General features: G+C 70.6%; 2 protein-coding genes across 3 annotated transcripts; one reads left to right on the top strand and one right to left on the bottom strand.

Moving 5' to 3' along the window:
- Positions 1–278: 278 nt before the first annotated feature.
- GTF3C2 (general transcription factor IIIC subunit 2) lies at positions 279–11,401 on the top strand. Of its 2 annotated transcripts, none has more exons than XM_042803190.1 (18): positions 279–500; positions 802–1,183; positions 2,027–2,333; positions 2,862–2,956; positions 3,139–3,216; positions 3,595–3,693; positions 3,920–4,147; positions 4,413–4,524; positions 4,671–4,788; positions 6,737–6,768; positions 6,994–7,123; positions 7,668–7,812; positions 8,077–8,238; positions 8,716–8,803; positions 9,137–9,265; positions 9,718–9,849; positions 10,468–10,570; positions 10,703–11,401. In XM_042803190.1, exons 1-18 carry the CDS (start codon positions 362–364, stop codon positions 11,104–11,106), a joined length of 2,883 nt encoding a protein of 960 aa, XP_042659124.1. In that variant the 5' UTR covers positions 279–361; the 3' UTR covers positions 11,107–11,401. The 2 variants fall into 2 exon arrangements, with proteins under 2 accessions (XP_042659124.1, XP_042659125.1); XM_042803191.1 differs by having other exon boundaries at positions 10,463–10,570; positions 10,703–10,999.
- An 84-nt stretch (positions 11,402–11,485) lies between these two features.
- SLC30A3 (solute carrier family 30 member 3) lies at positions 11,486–15,885 on the bottom strand. Its single transcript, XM_042803229.1, has 8 exons — positions 15,739–15,885; positions 14,164–14,330; positions 13,950–14,096; positions 13,720–13,873; positions 12,994–13,198; positions 12,739–12,844; positions 12,269–12,403; positions 11,486–12,193 (listed from the first exon to the last, which is right to left on the bottom strand). The coding sequence occupies exons 1-8, from the start codon at positions 15,825–15,827 to the stop codon at positions 12,048–12,050; spliced, it is 1,149 nt and encodes a 382-aa protein (XP_042659163.1). The 5' UTR covers positions 15,828–15,885; the 3' UTR covers positions 11,486–12,047.
- Between the last annotated feature and the right edge of the window lie 269 nt (positions 15,886–16,154).

The following is a 16,154-nucleotide window of genomic DNA, read 5'->3' on the forward strand; positions in this document are numbered from 1 at the left end:
CCCCCGGGCTGTGGCCTCGCCACTCCCGTTCCCCCGTCCCCGCATTGCGATTCTTGTTCACCATCTCACGCCTCCCCTCGCCGTGTCCCCCCCCTCGCTTTGCCCGCCCCGCTCCCGCTCGCTGGGCTCCGCCCCGAGCGGACACGTTCACGCGCGGAGTGACCCGGTCCTGTCACGTGGCGGCGGCGGGGGGGGGGGGGGGGCGGTGCAGCGCTTCGTTCGTGACGTTCCCGCCGTGACGCCATCCCCCCGCGCCAGCGCTGCGCTTCCCGTTCCGGTTCCGGTTCCGGTCCCGTGCTGGCGGCGCGGCCCGCACCGGCGCGGCGGTGGCGGCTCCGGGAGCCCGCGGGGACCCGCCCGGATGGCGTCCAGCTCCGCCCGCGGGCCGCGCTGCCGGGAGCGGAGCCGCCGGGGCCGCTCGGGACGGGGATCGGCGCCCGCCGGGCGCAGCCGCAGCCGCAGCCGCAGCCGGGCGCGGGAGGGCGAGCCCCGGGCGCTCCGTACGTACCGGGGGCGGGCGCTGACGGGGCCGCTGCGGAAGGCACCGGGACGGCGCCGGGCGGGGGCCGCTGCCCGGGGCCGGGGGCGCCGCCGGCGCTCCCGTCGCGGCTCCGTGTCTCCGGTTTTTCAGGCTCGCTGCGCCCCGGCAGCGCCGTCCCACCCGTGTCCGTGCGTCCCCGCCGCGCCCCGGTGCGGCTGCGGCTGCGCGGTCTGGGGCCGGTGCCCGGCGGGTGTGCGCGCCCCGGGGTGCCGGGGGAGCCCCGCTGTGTTTCCGTGCTAACGCTGGCTGTTTTTGGGCAGGGGAACCGCCGCCGCTTGGAGATCCGGATGCTTTAGCCCCCGCTGGGGAGGGAGCAGGAGCTGCCAAGCGCCAGAAAAAAACCGCCCGGCACCAAAACCCAAAAAGCAGCTGTAGGGACCCCAATGGCCCAGCCCCTGCGGAGCCCGAGGGGCGCGGGGAGCCCTCCAGGCCCTCGGAGAACGGGTCGGTGCCGCCGCCGAAAGCGCCCGGGAAGCGCGGGCGGAAGTCCAAGGCAGAGATGCTGCTGCTGAAGCTCTCCCAGGACCTGGAGTGCCCGGCCCCGGAGCCCATCTGCGTGCAGAAGATGCTGGGGAGCAGCGACGCGGGGGAAGGGCTGGAGCCCCCCCGCGGCGGGCGCCCCAAGAGGCGGGCAGCCAAAGTGTGCGTCGGGGCAGCGGAGGGGTGGGGGACGCGACCCCGGGGGCGGGGGCGCCAGGGAATTTGGAAGGACAGGCAGACACCGCTCCGGGAGTGCTTCCTCGAGAGCTCTGCCTCGCCTGGGGGGTGCCTCCGTGTCTTTTCTGGAGCATTTCGCCCCACGGTGGTGGGGCAGAGTGGTTGCCCCGCAGAACGATGTTTTCCCGCTTGAGGGGAGCGTGTTTGGGTCCAGGATTGGGGGGCGGGGGGAGCAGCAGGAGCTGCCGCTGAGCTCGCACACAGCAGGCCGGGGGCTGTCTGCAGTGGGGAAGGAAGAAATTTCCTTGGTACCCGACAAAGCCAGGAGGAGGCTTGTCTGGGGGGGGAGCGGGACAAGCTGTGCGAGCCGTGTGCTGCTTAAAGGGGAGCCTGTGTGCTCTGGGGCCTCTGCAAGCAGCTCAGGCAGTGCCCCTGCTCTCCGAGTGCCTGCGCGAGCGCTGGATCCGCAGGGGCAGAGCTGTCAGGGTCGCAGTGCCCCAGCCCCCACCCCCCCCACCCCGCAGAGTGGGGGCGCAGCGCCCGCAGCGGGGTGCCTGCTGCGGGATCTCCCTTTGCGGAGGGTGCTCGCAGGAAGATCTCTGGCTTTCCCACTTTCTGGCTGGCGAAGGGCCACGCGCGGCTCTGCCTGCTGCCGGGGAGGCTGGCACTGCCGTGGCAGGCGATACTGGCTGCCCGAGTGCCCGGCGAGCAAACTGCCCGCCCAGACCGCGAGCTGGAGGGGTGCGTTCGCCTGGTCCTGGAGGGAGAGCTGGCTGGTCCTTCTGCAGACCCCCTGCTCACCTCCGGGCAATGCTTTTGGTGTCCCAGGGCTTTGCTGTACCTGCAGGAGCTGGCAGAGGAGCTGACGTCCGTGTACCAGCCTCCGGCTCCCACCGAGGGTGCCCAGGAGCCAGAGCCACAACTTGGGCGTATCCAGAAGAAGCATCGGAGCCGGAGGAGGAAGGAGGAGGAAACAGACAGTGATGATCCTGCACGAGATGCTGACTTTGTGCCCTCGAAGGAGGTGTTGCTGCAGGCGGAGGAGGAGGAGGGGAGTGACGCGCCGCTCAGTGAGGTGTCAGAGCCAGAGTTGGAGGCGCTCCGAGGGCACGGCGGGAAGGTGTCATCTGCAGGGGTAAGGGCAGGGTCTCTGCCTTGGCTGTTTCTTACTTTTGGCCTGGCATGAACAAGACAAAGTGTCTGCGCTCACATGTGGTGTCCCCACCCCTGGCTGTTGGGGGCAGGACAGCCTAGAAGCAGGACTCGGTCAGGGATGGCACAGTGCCATCCAGGCAAGAGCTCTTTGGGCTTAACTGCGGCCAGAGGCAGCTCTGAGCGCGGGCGGATGGGACAGGGTGACACATACTCCTGGGTGGGGCTGTGGGGGTCTTGGACTCCTGCCGAAGCTGGTGGGAGGCAAAGGCGCGATCCCGGAGCCTGTCATGTGGTTTGTGGAAGTCTCCAAAATGGGACCTTGTGCGTTTAGCCCCGTGTGACGCAGCGTTGGCGACTGCTGCTTCCGTGGCTGGGGGAGAGCTCTGTGCCTGTGGGCTGCATCGGCGCCGTTTAGGACAGGCGGGACCCCCCAGGGGCTCGCGGGAACACGTGGGCAGGCAGAGGCAGCCCGGGCCAGGTCCTGCTCTGAGTCTGCTCTTGTGCCCAGAGATCCAAGCCCCAGTGCCGAGGCCTCGCACCCAACGGCTTCCACAACTCCATCATGGCCCCAGTGGAGAAGTGCTCCAGCCTCACCTGCAGCCTGTGAGTGGGGGGCTCGGGGCGTGCGGGTAAGGGAGTGTGTGGCACCAGGAGTGTGGTTGTTCCGCTTGGGGCCACGGCTGGGCCGAGCGGGGGCGTGGGGAGGGGCAGGGGCTGAGAGCCCGTGGGGGGGGGCTGCCCGGGCTGGGAAGCGGGGCTGTCGCTGTCTGATGTGTCCGCTGCAGGCGGGATCAGAAGTACTCGCAGTGGGAGTTTCCCGACTGGATCCCTTTGGCGCACAAGTGGACGTGTCTCTCCGAAAGGTACCGTGGGAGGGGCGCTGGCACGGGCAGCGTGGCGGGGCAGGTGCCAGCGGTGTTTGGGGTGAGCTGGGAGGGGGAGACTGGACAGCCGCAGCCATCGGGGCTGGAGGAGAACAAGAGCACGGTGGGTGCTGTACTCCCCCATCCCTCTGGCAGGATCAGGCCCCAGCAGAAAGGATGGGGCTTTCTTGTCGTGGGCTTTGGGGGTCTCATGGATTTGGCTGTGGAGTCTTAGTAGCCCTCAGGGTGGCCGGTAGCGGGCACGCCAGGCTATGCGGAGGCTGGGGTGGGTGCTGGGGCATGGTGCTGTGCTGGGGGGGTGACTGGGTGAGCCTCAGGGGTGGCGAGATCTCATCTCACCTTCTTCTGCCTCCCCAGCGAAGCTGCCCCGTACCTGCCAGTGGAAGAGAAGTCTCCCCTCTTCTCCATCCAGCGGGAGGGCATCGAAGATGACGGTGTCTTGTACAGGGTGAACAGGTCTGGGATGGGTGCCTGCCCCGGGGCACTGCCGGGCGGTGGCTGTCTGCTGGGACAGGCAGTAACCCCAACCCCAAGGGCTGCGGGCCGGGTGGGTCTGAGGGTCGGGCAGCCGTGGGATGAGTGGCTGGTGTCTACATCATGCCCTGGGGTCCCGCTGCCCCCCCCCGGCTCCGTGCCACCCCGTGCTCTTGTCCCCTGCCCTTACCCCGCTCCCCGCCGGCAGGTTCAGCTCCCTGCAGCCCCACGAGGAGCGCCTGGACGTGTCCTTCTTCGTGGGGGGCCCCGTGTGGGCGATGGAGTGGTGCCCGTCCCCGGAGGGCTCGGCGGCCTCTCAGTACGTGGCCGTTTACTGCCACGGGAGCATGGAGGAGACGCACAGCGTGGCCGGGCTCCACAGGGGCCCCGCTCTCCTGCAGCTCTGGGGCCTGGGCACGCTGCAGCAGGAGCAGGGGTGAGTGACTTGGCCTGGGGAAGGGGCCGGGGGCTGCGCGGCTCCCAGGCATGCGGCAGGGCCCTTACCTCTTGTTTCTCCGTGGCTGGAGCGGGTGGTGAGGTTTGTCTTCTCCCAGAGCCACCAGCCACAGCCCGAACCCCCAGGGGGTGGGGGCTGTGCTGGCAGCCAGCTTTGGTGCTGGCAGCCAGCTTTGCTGCTGGCGTGTACTGGAGCTGCTGGGCGCCAGCTCCCGTGTTCTTCACGGCTCTACCCGTGCCTACAGCTGTGCCGACAAAGCCGGACTGGCCTACGCCATCGCTGCCGACCACGGCTGCATCTGGGACATGAAGTTCTGCCCCAGCGGTGCCTGGGAGCCGCCCACCACTGCCAGGAAGGTGGGTGTGCTGCTGGAGGGGCTGCCTTTGGTTTCCCCCCAGGGTTCTTAAGCCCTTGCTAAAGCCTCGCCTCCCCGGGTGGGGGACAGTGGCAGTGGGGCCCCTCGGGTGGTGACTCGGGGCTGAGCCCGCCTGTCGTTCCGCAGCACCCGCAGATGAGCCGGCTGGGCCTGCTGGCTGTGGCCTTCTCGGATGGCAAAGTGGTGCTGTACTCCCTCCCGCACCCCGGGGCCCTGCAGCGCTCCAAGAGAACCCAGGTAAAAGGTAGGAAGAGCCGCGCCGCCGGGCAGGGGCGTCCTGGCCCTCGTCCCACCGTGCCGGGGTGGGCGACGTGCGAGCCCCCGGGGCTGGGGCCCCTCTGCCCGCACACCCAGGAGGTGCCGTGCCGAGGGGGCTGGGCTGGGGCACGGCCGTGGGTCCCCAGAGCAGCGCTGCCCTCCCCGGGAGGGGGCTGCGTGATACCGGGCAGCGAACCCCCCAGCACGGCTCCCAGCTTGGGACCAGCGGCTGCTTCTGTCCCCAGCCTGGTTTCTGGCAGAGCGGCGAGGCAGCGAGGCTGCTTTTTGATGTCAGAGCGCATCAAAGTGCTGGTGACCCAGGGGCAGGTTGGGTCTCTGGGGGCTGCTGTGGCAGCCCAGCCGGGGCATGGCTCCTGGGCAGCCCTACCTGAAGCTGGGTGCCCTGGGAGGGTGCTCTGGGCAGCGTTGCTGTCACTGGAGTGGGGTCGCAGGCTGAGGCGTAGCGGCGGCAGTGTGTTCCCGAGGCTCTTCCCACCTCCCTGCTCGCTGCTGGGAGCGTGTTCTGTTGCGGCAGAGCCGCTCGTTCCGTCCCGGCCTGAGCTGTTTGTCCAAGCAGGGATCTGGGGTTCTGAGCGCTCGGCTGCCTCGGCCTAATGATGCCTGTAATAGCCTCATCTGCTGGGCGCCGGGCGAGATTGATGGCCTGCGCGTGCCGATTGCGATCGCTCAGCCGCGGCCGACAGCCCGCACGCCTGCGGCTGACAATGGGAAATGGGCTCCCCGCGCCGGGCTGCCGACCCCCATCGGCACGTCGTGCCGCTGCCAGCGCTGCCTTTCCCGGCCCCCCTCTCGCAGCGCCGGCTCCGGGTGGTTTGCTCTGGCTGCCGCAGCCCCCACGTGAGGAGCTTGCGGCAGGCGCGGATCCTTCCCCAGCCTGCAAAGCTCCTGCGGGCCGGCCGGGTCCTGTCACGTCGCGTCAGCCTGGCTGCGGCTGCACGTCCTGTCCTTGCGCCTCGCGGACGGGCTGCGGGTGCTGGTTTGCAGCTGCAGGATCGGTGCCAGACTGCGGCGCGCCGGGGCCCTGCCGGGAGCTCCCCGCTTGGCGTGGCTGTGCTGGATTTCCCTGGGGCTCGGGGTACCCGCACCCCGTGCTTCTGCCCGACAGAGCCCGGAGCTGCTGTCCACGCCGAGCCCCGGCTGTCATGGAGGTGCTGGAGGAGGTGCGTGGCTCCTCCGTGCCTCTGCCCGCGGCTGTCACGCTTCGGGGTGCAGACGTGCTCATGTGGTGCTCGCTGTGCCTGAGGACAGCCCCGTGCTGGGGGGCGGGGGGGCCCTTCTGGCCCGTGAGGCGGGGGTCCCGCAGCGCTCGTGTCGTGGGTTGTTGGCGGGGGAGATTCTCCAGTGGACAAAGCTGATGCGCAGGGGGTCCCGCGGGCGCCTCATCCTGCGCCGGTTGGGTGCACGGGTCTCTGCACAGCCTGCCCTCCCCAGGAGCGGCTGCCCGGGCTGCTCCGGCCCCCGGCCCCGGCTGCCCCGGGGTGGTCACCGGCTGGTCTGGCCCCTGTGCGTCACCCTTGAGTTTCGTGAAGACATCTTCCACCAAGGCAGGCAGCCGCCCACGGTGGGGTGGGGTGGGGTGGGGGGAACGTCAGCCCTGCCCCATCTTTGCCTGCTGCCCATTTTGGGGTGCTGCTTCCTCTGGTGCAGGCAGGTCTGGCTGCTGGAGGTCCTGACGCTGACTGCTCTTGGCTTTGCTGCTCCGTGGGCTGTTCGCTGCTGCTGAGTGTGCTCGCCTGCCGTTTGTTGGCTGCAGTGGGGACGCTGGTCCAGATGGGTGGCAGGACAAGGACTGGGAGCCCTGGCCGGGGCCGCAGGGAGCAGTGAGCCAGGCTTCAGGCTGCTGAGCAGCTCCTGCTGCAGGGAGCTTCTAGAAAAGCTGGTGCCTGTCCTGACTGTCCTCTCCTCTCTTCTAGATGGGCCCTTCCACAAGTACATTATCTGCAAGGTCAGTGTCCTCTACCACTGCGGTCCCCCATCGGGGCTGGCACCCCGCGAGCCTCCTGGCTGGCGCAGGTGGGAGAGCTGGGGCGGCAGTCGGGTCGCCTGCAGAGCTCTGGGTGTTTGGGGTGGCGGAGCAGAGCGTTGCTCCCACACCTGGGTGTCCCCAGCTCTCGGGAGGCGGGCGGCACCAGCGTGGGGCTGTGACTGATGTCTGTCCTTTGGCCTGCAGGTGCAGTGTGTCGCCACGCTCCAGGTGGGCTCTATCCAGGCAGGGAACGCATCCGAGTGCGGCCAGTGCTTTAGCCTCTCCTGGATGCCATCCAAGCCCCACCATCACCTCGCAGCTGGTTTTTATGACGGTGAGTCCCCCTCCTGCACAAGAGGGGGCTGCGTCCCGCGGCAGAGCCTTTGGGGAGCAGCCCTTGCCCTGCAGCAGATACGTGCGGAGCTTTGTGCTCCTTCAGCCTCGGCCTGGGGCAGGGGACGGGGGAGCCTGAGGACGAGGTGTGGGGGCAACGTGAGGTAAGCAGCAGCAAGGGGCAGGCACTGTGCAGGACCCTCTCTGCCCGTGCCTGGGACAGGGGGAAGGCTGATCGGGGGGCTGGCCGTAGGCACCCTCACATACCCGTCGGCTCCGGGATGTGTCTGTGGCTTAATCCACACCTGCCTGACTTGCCTGGATGCGGTTTTGTGTGTGGCTTCAGGCGATCCGCAGCTCTGTGCTGCGCTGCCAGGACCTGCTGTGCCATCCTGTCCTGCTCTAAGCCCCAGCCCCGGCTCTGACCCAGGCTCAGCCGCTGTGCCTCGCAGCTCCCGCAGCCCCTGCCTGTCCCCCAGCCCCTCCCTGCAGCGCTGGCGCGGTCGCAGGGCAGGTCCTCACGGGGCGCAGGTCTCGTCCCACAGGCACCGTGGCCATCTGGAACCTGCTCACCAAGTCCCTGCTGCAGTGCGTGCGCCAGCCCGATGGCTCCCTCAAGCTCTACCCCTTCCAGTGCTTTCTAGCCCACGACCACGTGGTCCGGAGCATCGAGTGGTGCAAGGCCGACGGGTGAGGGCAGGGGAGCTGGTGCTGGTGCGGGCGGAGGAGGAGGCTCCGTTGCTGGGGTGGGCTTCGTCGGGCTCGGTGCTGGTGGCACTTGACCCTCGGAGGCACCGAAGAGTTTGGGTTGGGCTTGCTGGGGTGAGGGGGAGTTGAGCCACTGCCTGGGGGAGCAGCGCTGCGCTGCGGGACCAGGGCCGCCTCGGCCCTGCAGCAGGGACGGGGCACGGCTCTGCACGGGGGTCTCAGTGCTGCCTTTCTCCTGGTTCTCAGCAACTTCCTGGTCACGGCAGGGAGCGACCGTAAGATCAAGTTCTGGGACCTGCGGCGGCTCTATGAGCCCATCAACAGCATCAAGCGGTTCCTCAGCACTGAGGTGGCCTGGCTGCTGCCCTACAACGGGGTCACCGTGGCCCAGGACAACTGCTACGCCTCGTGAGTGCCGGGGCCATTGCGGTGCCCACCCTGTGCCTGGGGGCCAGCCCTGCTCCTGGGGTCTGGTCTTACTCCCCAAGGGTCTCTCACCCCCTGGGAGCGCCCGGCTCTGCCTCGGCCCGTGCTGCGTCACGCCACGGCCGCGCAGTGTCGGCATCCCCTCGGCCGTGCCATCCCGGGGCGCAGTCAAGGTGGGCAAGGGGAAGGAAGGGGCCCGCGCGCCGGGCGGCGGGGCTCCTGCCTGGCCCCAGGTTGTCACAAGTCAGCAGAAGGGTTCTGGGGTCTGGGTGTGTTCTCAGCCCCCGGGAGCTGCCCTGAGCCCCCTCGTGATGCTGTGACATGCTCCTAGAGCGAGGGCAGCCCCCCTCCATCTGCCTGGGTCCGGGGGTCTCTGGGGAGGTGGGCTGCTGCCTGGCCCTCGCAGTCTCGGGCTGTCAGCGCAGAGCTCTGTCCTAATCTGTTCCCTCTCCGTTGCAGTTACGGTCTCTGCGGGATCCACTACATCGATGCGGGGTACTTGGGCTTCAAGGCTTATTTTGTGGCCCCTCGCAAGGGGACCGTGTGGGTAAGAGGCTGGCGCAGGGCAGTTCTGTCCTGGGGGCCACATCAGAGGGGTGGGCACCGGCCCAAAACCCAGCACCGGCTGGGTCCCGCAGCTCACGGGTGGGGGTGGTGCCACCTGGACATGTGGGGCCCTGATTCTTGGGGTCACCCTCTCGGATGAGGGACCGTGGCGGCACCTGCGTGAGCTGGTGTCCCCGCTTGTGTCCAAGCCGTCTGCGCTTCCCGGGGGGCAGAGGGCGATGCCCGGGGGTTGGTGTTTGTGGTGCTGCAGCCCGGCTGGGGGTGTGGGGGGGCCCGGTGGGACCCTGGGCCCTAGCGCCGTCTGTTCCTGCAGAGCATATCTGGCTCGGACTGGCTGAACACGGTGGCAGCAGGAGACATCACCGGCGAGCTGGTGGCTGCGGTGCTGCCCGACCTGGCTGTCAACCCCCTCAACGTCAAGCGGTCCTCGGACCGCAGATTTGTAAGAGGCCGTTGTGCTCAGCACCGCCCGTGCGCGGCGCGTGTGGGGCTGGGCAGGGTGGGAGTCGTGTTCGTGGGTCACTGGAGGTGTGTCCTGAGCCAGCCTCGGGGCCTCTGCCGCCCCACACACGTGTGTAAGTGCACATCATGCCTGTGTGTGCTGTGCCCTTCCCGCCCGGGCAGGGGCTGCGTGGTGGCAAAGGGCAGCGGCAGCCTCGGCCCTGGGGATGGGACCTGTGGGGTTGGGCTCATGTGTGGGGCAGGCCTGGCCCTGTTTGTTCCCTGCCCTTACGGCGGCATCTCCTTCCTCTCCGCTGCCCCCGACCCGCCGTGCTGCGGAGCAGGGCAGAGCTCCTGGAGCCCCCAGCCCTGCTCCGTCCCCGGTGGTCCCTGTCTGCAGAGGAGCCCCCGGAGCACCCCCCTGCCCTGCCCTGAGCCCCATCTCACCCACAGCCGGTCTACAAAGCCGATCTGCTGCCCTGCAGCCCCGATGGGTCAGAGGGCGGTGAGCAGGCGCTGCCGAAGACCAGGCTCTACAGCGAGATGGTGACCAAGAGCTACATCCGATTCCGGGACACGGACCTGGTAGGGGAAGGCAGGGAGCAGGCGCGGGGCTGGGTGGTCCTGACCAGGAGTGGGTGCGGGGGGCTGTGGGGTTGTGGCTGGGCAGTGGGAGCAGCAGGGCGAGGAGACACCACTCAGACTTCGTGGCAGACCTGCACCCCCGGCGGAGCCCAGGCTGGCAGCCCCGAGAGCACGGGGATGGGCTGCCAGGCCTCCCCAGGCAAGGGAGCCCCTCGTTGCCTGGGGGGGGGGGGGGAACATGGCTGCGGGCATCTGGATTGCCCAGCCCTGGGAAAGAGCCTGGGGAGGGGGTCAGCCCCCCTGGACCCCCGCTCCCTGGTGTTTTTGGAGGTGTTGGCATGGGGCACCAGAGCCAGGCTGTGCCCGGGGGCCCCTGCAGAGGGGAAGCGAGTCTGGGGGCCAGAGCTGATGGGGGGGCAAGGAGGGGTTTGCCCCACTCCAGCTGCCCTGCCCAGGCCCTCCCTGGGCGGCTGCCCTTTGCCGTGGCTGTTTGGTGGGTGACCCCGAGGGCGCCCCGTGTCCCCTGGCCGAGCAGCACCCCGGCTGCGGTCGCGGTTGCCTCCAGGGCCGCTGCGGGTGCAGAGCAGCCCACGGCCGTGCCGCCGCTTCGCAGCGCAGCTTCAAGAACTTCCCCAGCCGGGAGCCCATGCGCAGGATGCACACTCAGGAGGTGAAGGCAGAGCTGAGCCTCGACCGCCTGCAGCTGGAGTCCCTGCACAAGGTGAGGGGGGCTGCGCCGAGCCCCCCGGCCCCGGGAGGCGGGCGCAGGCAGGATCTGCCCCACCGCTACCCGCGCAGTTCCCAGGTGCCGGGGTCCCCCTCCATCCCATGGCCCCCCTTTTTCCTCCCGCAGGTGCGCTTCAGCCCCAACCTGGACTCGCACGGGTGGCTGGTGTCGGGCGGGCAGGCGGGCATCGTGCGGGCGCACTGCCTGGCAGGGCTGGCCGCCGGCGTGGGCCGCCAGCTGCTCCCGGAGCGCCGTGCCCGCTTCTCCTCCCTCTACAGCGACGAGCCCGGCAGCCCTGGTCGCGCCGGGCTGCCGGCCGAGTAGCGCGGTGCACCCCTCGTGCTGCTGCCACACGCGTGTGCCCCGGGCGGGAGCTGGGGGGGGCTGTGTACCCCTTCTTGGTGCTTCTTACCCTCTGGGCCCCTGCCTCAGGGGAGGGACGGCTGCTCCTGGCCGTCCCCCGGGACGCTCGGGACACTTTGTCCTCGTGCTCTGGGCCCAGAAGGATCCTTCTGCGCTGTTTGGTCTGAGCTGGTGGGGGGGGTGGGGTGGGCGGTGGGAGCGTTGTGTGTCCCCAGGTTGAGCTTGTGGGTTGATGCCAGGGAAGCACCCGTGGGCCCCCACCCGTGTGGGGCCGTGCTCTCGCCTCCTGGGCCCCATTGCTGGCTGACCCCTGTGCAGGTGCAGGGAGCGGGGCCGGGGGGCGGGTGTCCAGCCTCGCCCCCTGGGCAGGGTGGATGGGGCTGGCAGGGGTGCCGGGAGCTCTGAAGTTGCTCACATTGAGCTTGTGTTCAGCTGTGCAGTAAATGTGGTTTGTTTTGTAAAGGCTGCTTGTGGTGCTGGCATGAGGCTGTGCCCCCTCCCCGGTCCTGTTCCCCCCCCGGCCCCGGCTGCCTGCGCCGCCGCTGCTGCTCTCCAACACGTTTATTGGCAGCTGCGGGCTCTGCCACCGCCCGCTGGGCTCCTTGCACAGAGAGACGGACAGACAGACAGACAGACACTCCACAGGCGCAACGGACACGGGCTCACAAGGGTGGGAATGGAGGGGGGGCTCCGGCCAGAGCGAGGCCAGGGCTGAGCCCCGGGCTGGGGGTGCAGCAGCAGCCCCCCATCCCCCCGAGCTGCAAGGCCACAGCTCTGGGGGCGGTGGGACAGCCCCTGGGGTCGTGGGGCGTGGGAGCTGTTTAGGGCTAAGGCCGGGTCCGGGCTCCACCACCCTCCCCCGGGGATGGGCCCTGCAGCAGCTCCCTCCCGTCCCCTCTGCTGCAGGGGACAACAGGGATCCGTGGGGGCCGTGCGGTGGGGCGAGATCCCCCTCCCCATTTGGGACCGGTCCCCATCCTCGGGGATGAGATGCTGTCCCACCCCCGGGGGCTCTGCAGCAGCGGGGTGGGTGCAGCGCAGGGACAGGAGCCCAAGCACCAGCCCCGCTCCTGCGCTGCCCCCCCCTGCTCCGCCGCGGGTGAGGGTCTCAGGCACGGGGGTCCTGGCAGTGCCGGCAGGCTGCCATCTCCTCCCGGTACCGTTCCACCTGCACCGTGCAGGACGCAAAGCCGAATTTGGTCTGCAGCTGGGTGGTGGCTTCCCGCAGCACCGTCTCGGGGTCGGCGCTGGCCTCTGGGGATGGCAAGGCAGCGCGGCTGAGCGCCGGCGGGCACCCACGGGGGCCGGGCCATGCGTGGGGGCACTTACCGACAGCCACGTGCACCGACACGGCGTGGTGGCTCAGCGTCAGGGCCCAGAGGTGCAGGTCGTGGGCACCCTTCACCCCGCTCACGCCCAGCAGCACCTCCTTCACCCCGTCGAACTCGAGGCCCCGGGGCGTCCCTGCAAGCAACGCCTGGTCACGGGGAGGGGGCCAATCCACTCGTGGTGGGGGCAGACAGGGCTGGGGGCTTCCCCAGGCTGTGACTGGGCTGGGGACAGGGGCTCCGGGGTGAGGCAGCCTCTCACCATGGGGCTGTTGGCCTGGGGTGGAGGGGGTGGGCTGGGGGGGCTCAGAGGGGCAAGGGAAGGACGGAGGGGAGCGCTGGGTTGTGCCTGGGTGGGGAGCAGAGGTTGCGAAGGGGTGAGCTGCCATGGGGGGAAGGGGCTGTGGCTGCTGCAGCCCCGAGGGGCCCCTGCACCCACAGTCCCCCCCCACCCTCTGCTCCACCACTCACCTTCCATGAGGACTCTGAAGACATCCCTGAGGATGGTGAAGGTGGAGCCGAGGACAAAGACTGAGAAGAAGAGGGTGCTGATGGGGTCTGCGATCTTGCACTGAGGCTGCAGAGAGCAGGGTCTGTGTGAGGCTGGGGGCGGGGCAGATCCGAGCTGGGCACCCCGGTGTGGGGGTACCAGGGCCCCAGTGCCCGATGGCACCCCGCATGGGGCTTCAGGAGTTGGTCCCGCGGAGGGGAGTCCAGCCCAGGCACCTTGAAGTAGATGATTGTGGCAGCCACGAGGACACCGATGCTCTGCAGCAGGTCACCCACCACGTGGACGAAGGCCGCGCGGACGCTGGTGCTGCCAGGCAGGGGGGCATGGCTGGGCAGGCAGCCCCCAGTGCTCTCCAGCTGCTCGTAGCCCCCTGCGCCGTGGCCGTGGCCCGCGGGGGACTGGTGCAGGATGTAGGCCATGCTGGGGAGAGCAGGGCTGGCTCAGCGCTGTGCTGGGCAGGGTGCAGGGTCTCGCTGGCCCTGCCTGGACCTGCACGCAGGCAAAGGGGGCACGGCCAGGCCCCGGGAGGGTGGAGAGGTGTGGGGCAGAGTCCCGGTGTGGGGCAGGGCTAGAGGCACAGCGGGGATGGGACAGACACAGCACTGCAGGGCACATGTGGGGCCAGGGCAGCGATTCAGGGCTGGGGCATGTACCAGGGCTCAGGCTGGGCATGGGGCAGAGCTGAAGGGGGGCTGGGGGATGTGGGGCCAGAGAACATTCATACAGGAGTTGGGAGTGTACAGGGGACAGGGAATAGGGGGAGGCAGCGCTCGGGGAAATGAGGCTGGCATGCAGGGACAGAAGGCGACCAGTGGGTCAGGGCTGGTGGTCTTGAGGTACCACAGGCATGTGTGGGGCAGGGGTGTGGGAGGGGAGGCCAGGGCTCAGGCTGGGGGTCTGCAGGGGGGACGCGGGCGCACACAGCCCTGTGTGGGACGTACACCAGGTTGACACCGACGGCGCTGGCGGATGTGGCCAGCATGGCTCGCGCCTCGATCTCGTAGTCATTGCTGACGATGCGGGCGGCCGCCAGGTAGACGAGGGCTCCGGTCACGACCCAGATGGAGAGGACAGAGGCCAGCGCACCCAGTGTCTCTGCCGGACGGTAGCCATCGGCACCCACCCCGGCTGCGGGGCTCCCACAGAGCCGTGCCCCCCGCCTCCGGCTCACCTGAGCGGTGCCAGCCGAAACTCATGGTCTTGGTGGGTGGGCGGGTGGAGACCCAGAGGGAGAAGAGGCTGACGGACATGCTGCCCACATCCGTCAGTAGGTGAGCTGCGTCCGTCATGATGGCCAGGCTGTGTGCCAGGTACCCGCCTGCGGGCACAGTAGCTGGCACCTTGTGCCCCCCCAGCCCCCAGCCCCAGCCCCAGCCCGCCGTTACCTATCACCTCCCCGACCATGAAGACGCAGCAGACGGTGCAGGCGACGCTCAGCTGCCGGCGGGCCTGGAGCCTCCCCGGGCCAGGGCTGGGCGTGAGGGGGCTGCAGTGGCAGCGAGGAGCCGGGGGGGCTGGAGGTGCCAGGGGGTCCTGGGTGCCTGCAAACAGACTGGGGGCGGGGGTCACTGCCAGCTGCACCGGCTCCCGGTGCCCCCGCCCGCCACCCCCGGGGCTCCCGGTAGCCACAGTCTAGCACCCTGCAGAGCACCGGGTACACGGCATCACCCCCCCCCGGCCCGACCCGCTGCCGGCCCGGCCCTGCGACACTGGCGGGGGTGCCCGGGCCGGTCCCGGGGTGCTGTGTCGTGTGCCTGCCCGACCCCCACCGCCCCCGGACCCGCTGGTAATGAAGCCGTCGACTGCAGCCCCCACGGGCTGCGCCCCCGCCCCGGCCCGTTGGCGGGTCCCGCTGCTGCCCCGGGGGCTGCGGCCGGGGCACCGGCAGGTACGGGGGCATTGGGACCGCGGTGGGTGAGAGCCCCCCGCGGGACCGGCAGCCACGGGGCCGCGGGAGGAGGCGCGGAGCTCCCGGCGGGGCCTGGGAGATGCTCGGGGGACGATCCGGCCCGGGGTGGGGGATGCGGGGGCCGGTGGCGGTGCCGGAGCGGGGGCCTGCGGCGGAGGGACCGGTGCCAGTGGGACCGAGGTGTCGCGTCTGGGGCCGGGGCGCCGGTGCGGGGGCGTGGGGCGTGGGCGGCGTGGCGGTGCGGGGAGGTGACGGATGGACGGTACCGGTGCGGATGGGTGACGTTTGGGCGCCGGTAGCGGCCGGACGAGCACCCGAGGGGGGAGCGGGGCTGGCGCACGGGCGGGGGTGCTGATTCCGCGCGAATGGAGGTGCCGGTACCAGGGAGGGGACGGTGCCGGTGTCGGGGGGTGAGGGTGCCGGCGTGGGCTGGGAGGAGGTGCCGGTGCACGGACGGTCAAGGCTGGCTAGGTGTGTGCGGAGGTGCTGGTGTCCGTGCCGGGGGCTGGGAGGGGGGGCGGTTATGGACGTACCGGGGAGATGCCGGTGTCGGGGGGTGGGAGCTGGGCAGTGCTGGACGTGCTTGCGGGTCCCGGGAGGTGGGAGCTGGTGCTGCTGGGGGGGTGATGGAGATGCCGGGGACGGTGGGGGGGAGCCGGCAGTGCGGGTGCGGGGGGATCGGGGGCTGCAGAGGCAGAGGATGATGGAGGTGGCGGTGCCGGGGGTTGCCGGGGGCACTAGGAGGTGGTGCTAGCAAGGGGTGCCGGGGGAGGTGGGGTGCTGGTGATGGGGGTACCCGTGCCGGGGGTGCCGGGGTGCCAAGGGCGCTGGGGGTGCCGGGGATGGGGGTGTCAGTGCCGGGGGTGCCGGGGTGCCAAGGGCGCTGGGGGTGCCGGGGATGGGGGTGTCAGTGCCGGGGGTGCCGGGGTGCCAAGGGCGCTGGGGGTGCCGGGGATGGGGGTGTCAGTGCCGGGGTGCCAAGGGCGCTGGGGTGCCGGGGATGGGGGTGCCGGGGGTGCCGGGGCGCTGTGTGCCGGGGTGCCGGCGGTACCTCTTGAGGCGCAGGCTGCCGTCGGCGCGGCCGGCCCGCGGGCTGACCAGGCGGGCGCTCTCGGTGCCGGTGCCGGTCGGGGGCTCCATGGCGGGGGAGAGCGGCACCGCGGGCACCCGCCGCCGGGACGGCCGCGGCCCCGCCCACCCCGTCGCGGCCCCGCCCACTCCGCCCTCAGCCCCGCCCACCCCGCACCGGCGGCCGGAGGGAGCGCGCAGCCGGGGGTCGGGCCACGCCCCCCTCACCGGGCCACGCCCCCGGCGGGGGGGGCGGGGGGGCCGGGCCCGGGGAGGGGTCGGTAGGTGCCGGTGCCCCCCGGTGTCCCCGGCTCTGCCCCGGAGGAGCACCGGCAGCGCGGCCTCCCCCCGCGGCACAGGGGTCCCGCCCGGCCCCTCCGGGCACCGGGGAGCGGGGGG

This window comes from Tyto alba, unplaced genomic scaffold, assembly GCF_018691265.1.
Source record: "Tyto alba isolate M040663 unplaced genomic scaffold, T.alba_DEE_v4.0 Super-Scaffold_40, whole genome shotgun sequence".
Lineage (NCBI taxonomy): Eukaryota > Metazoa > Chordata > Aves > Strigiformes > Tytonidae > Tyto > Tyto alba.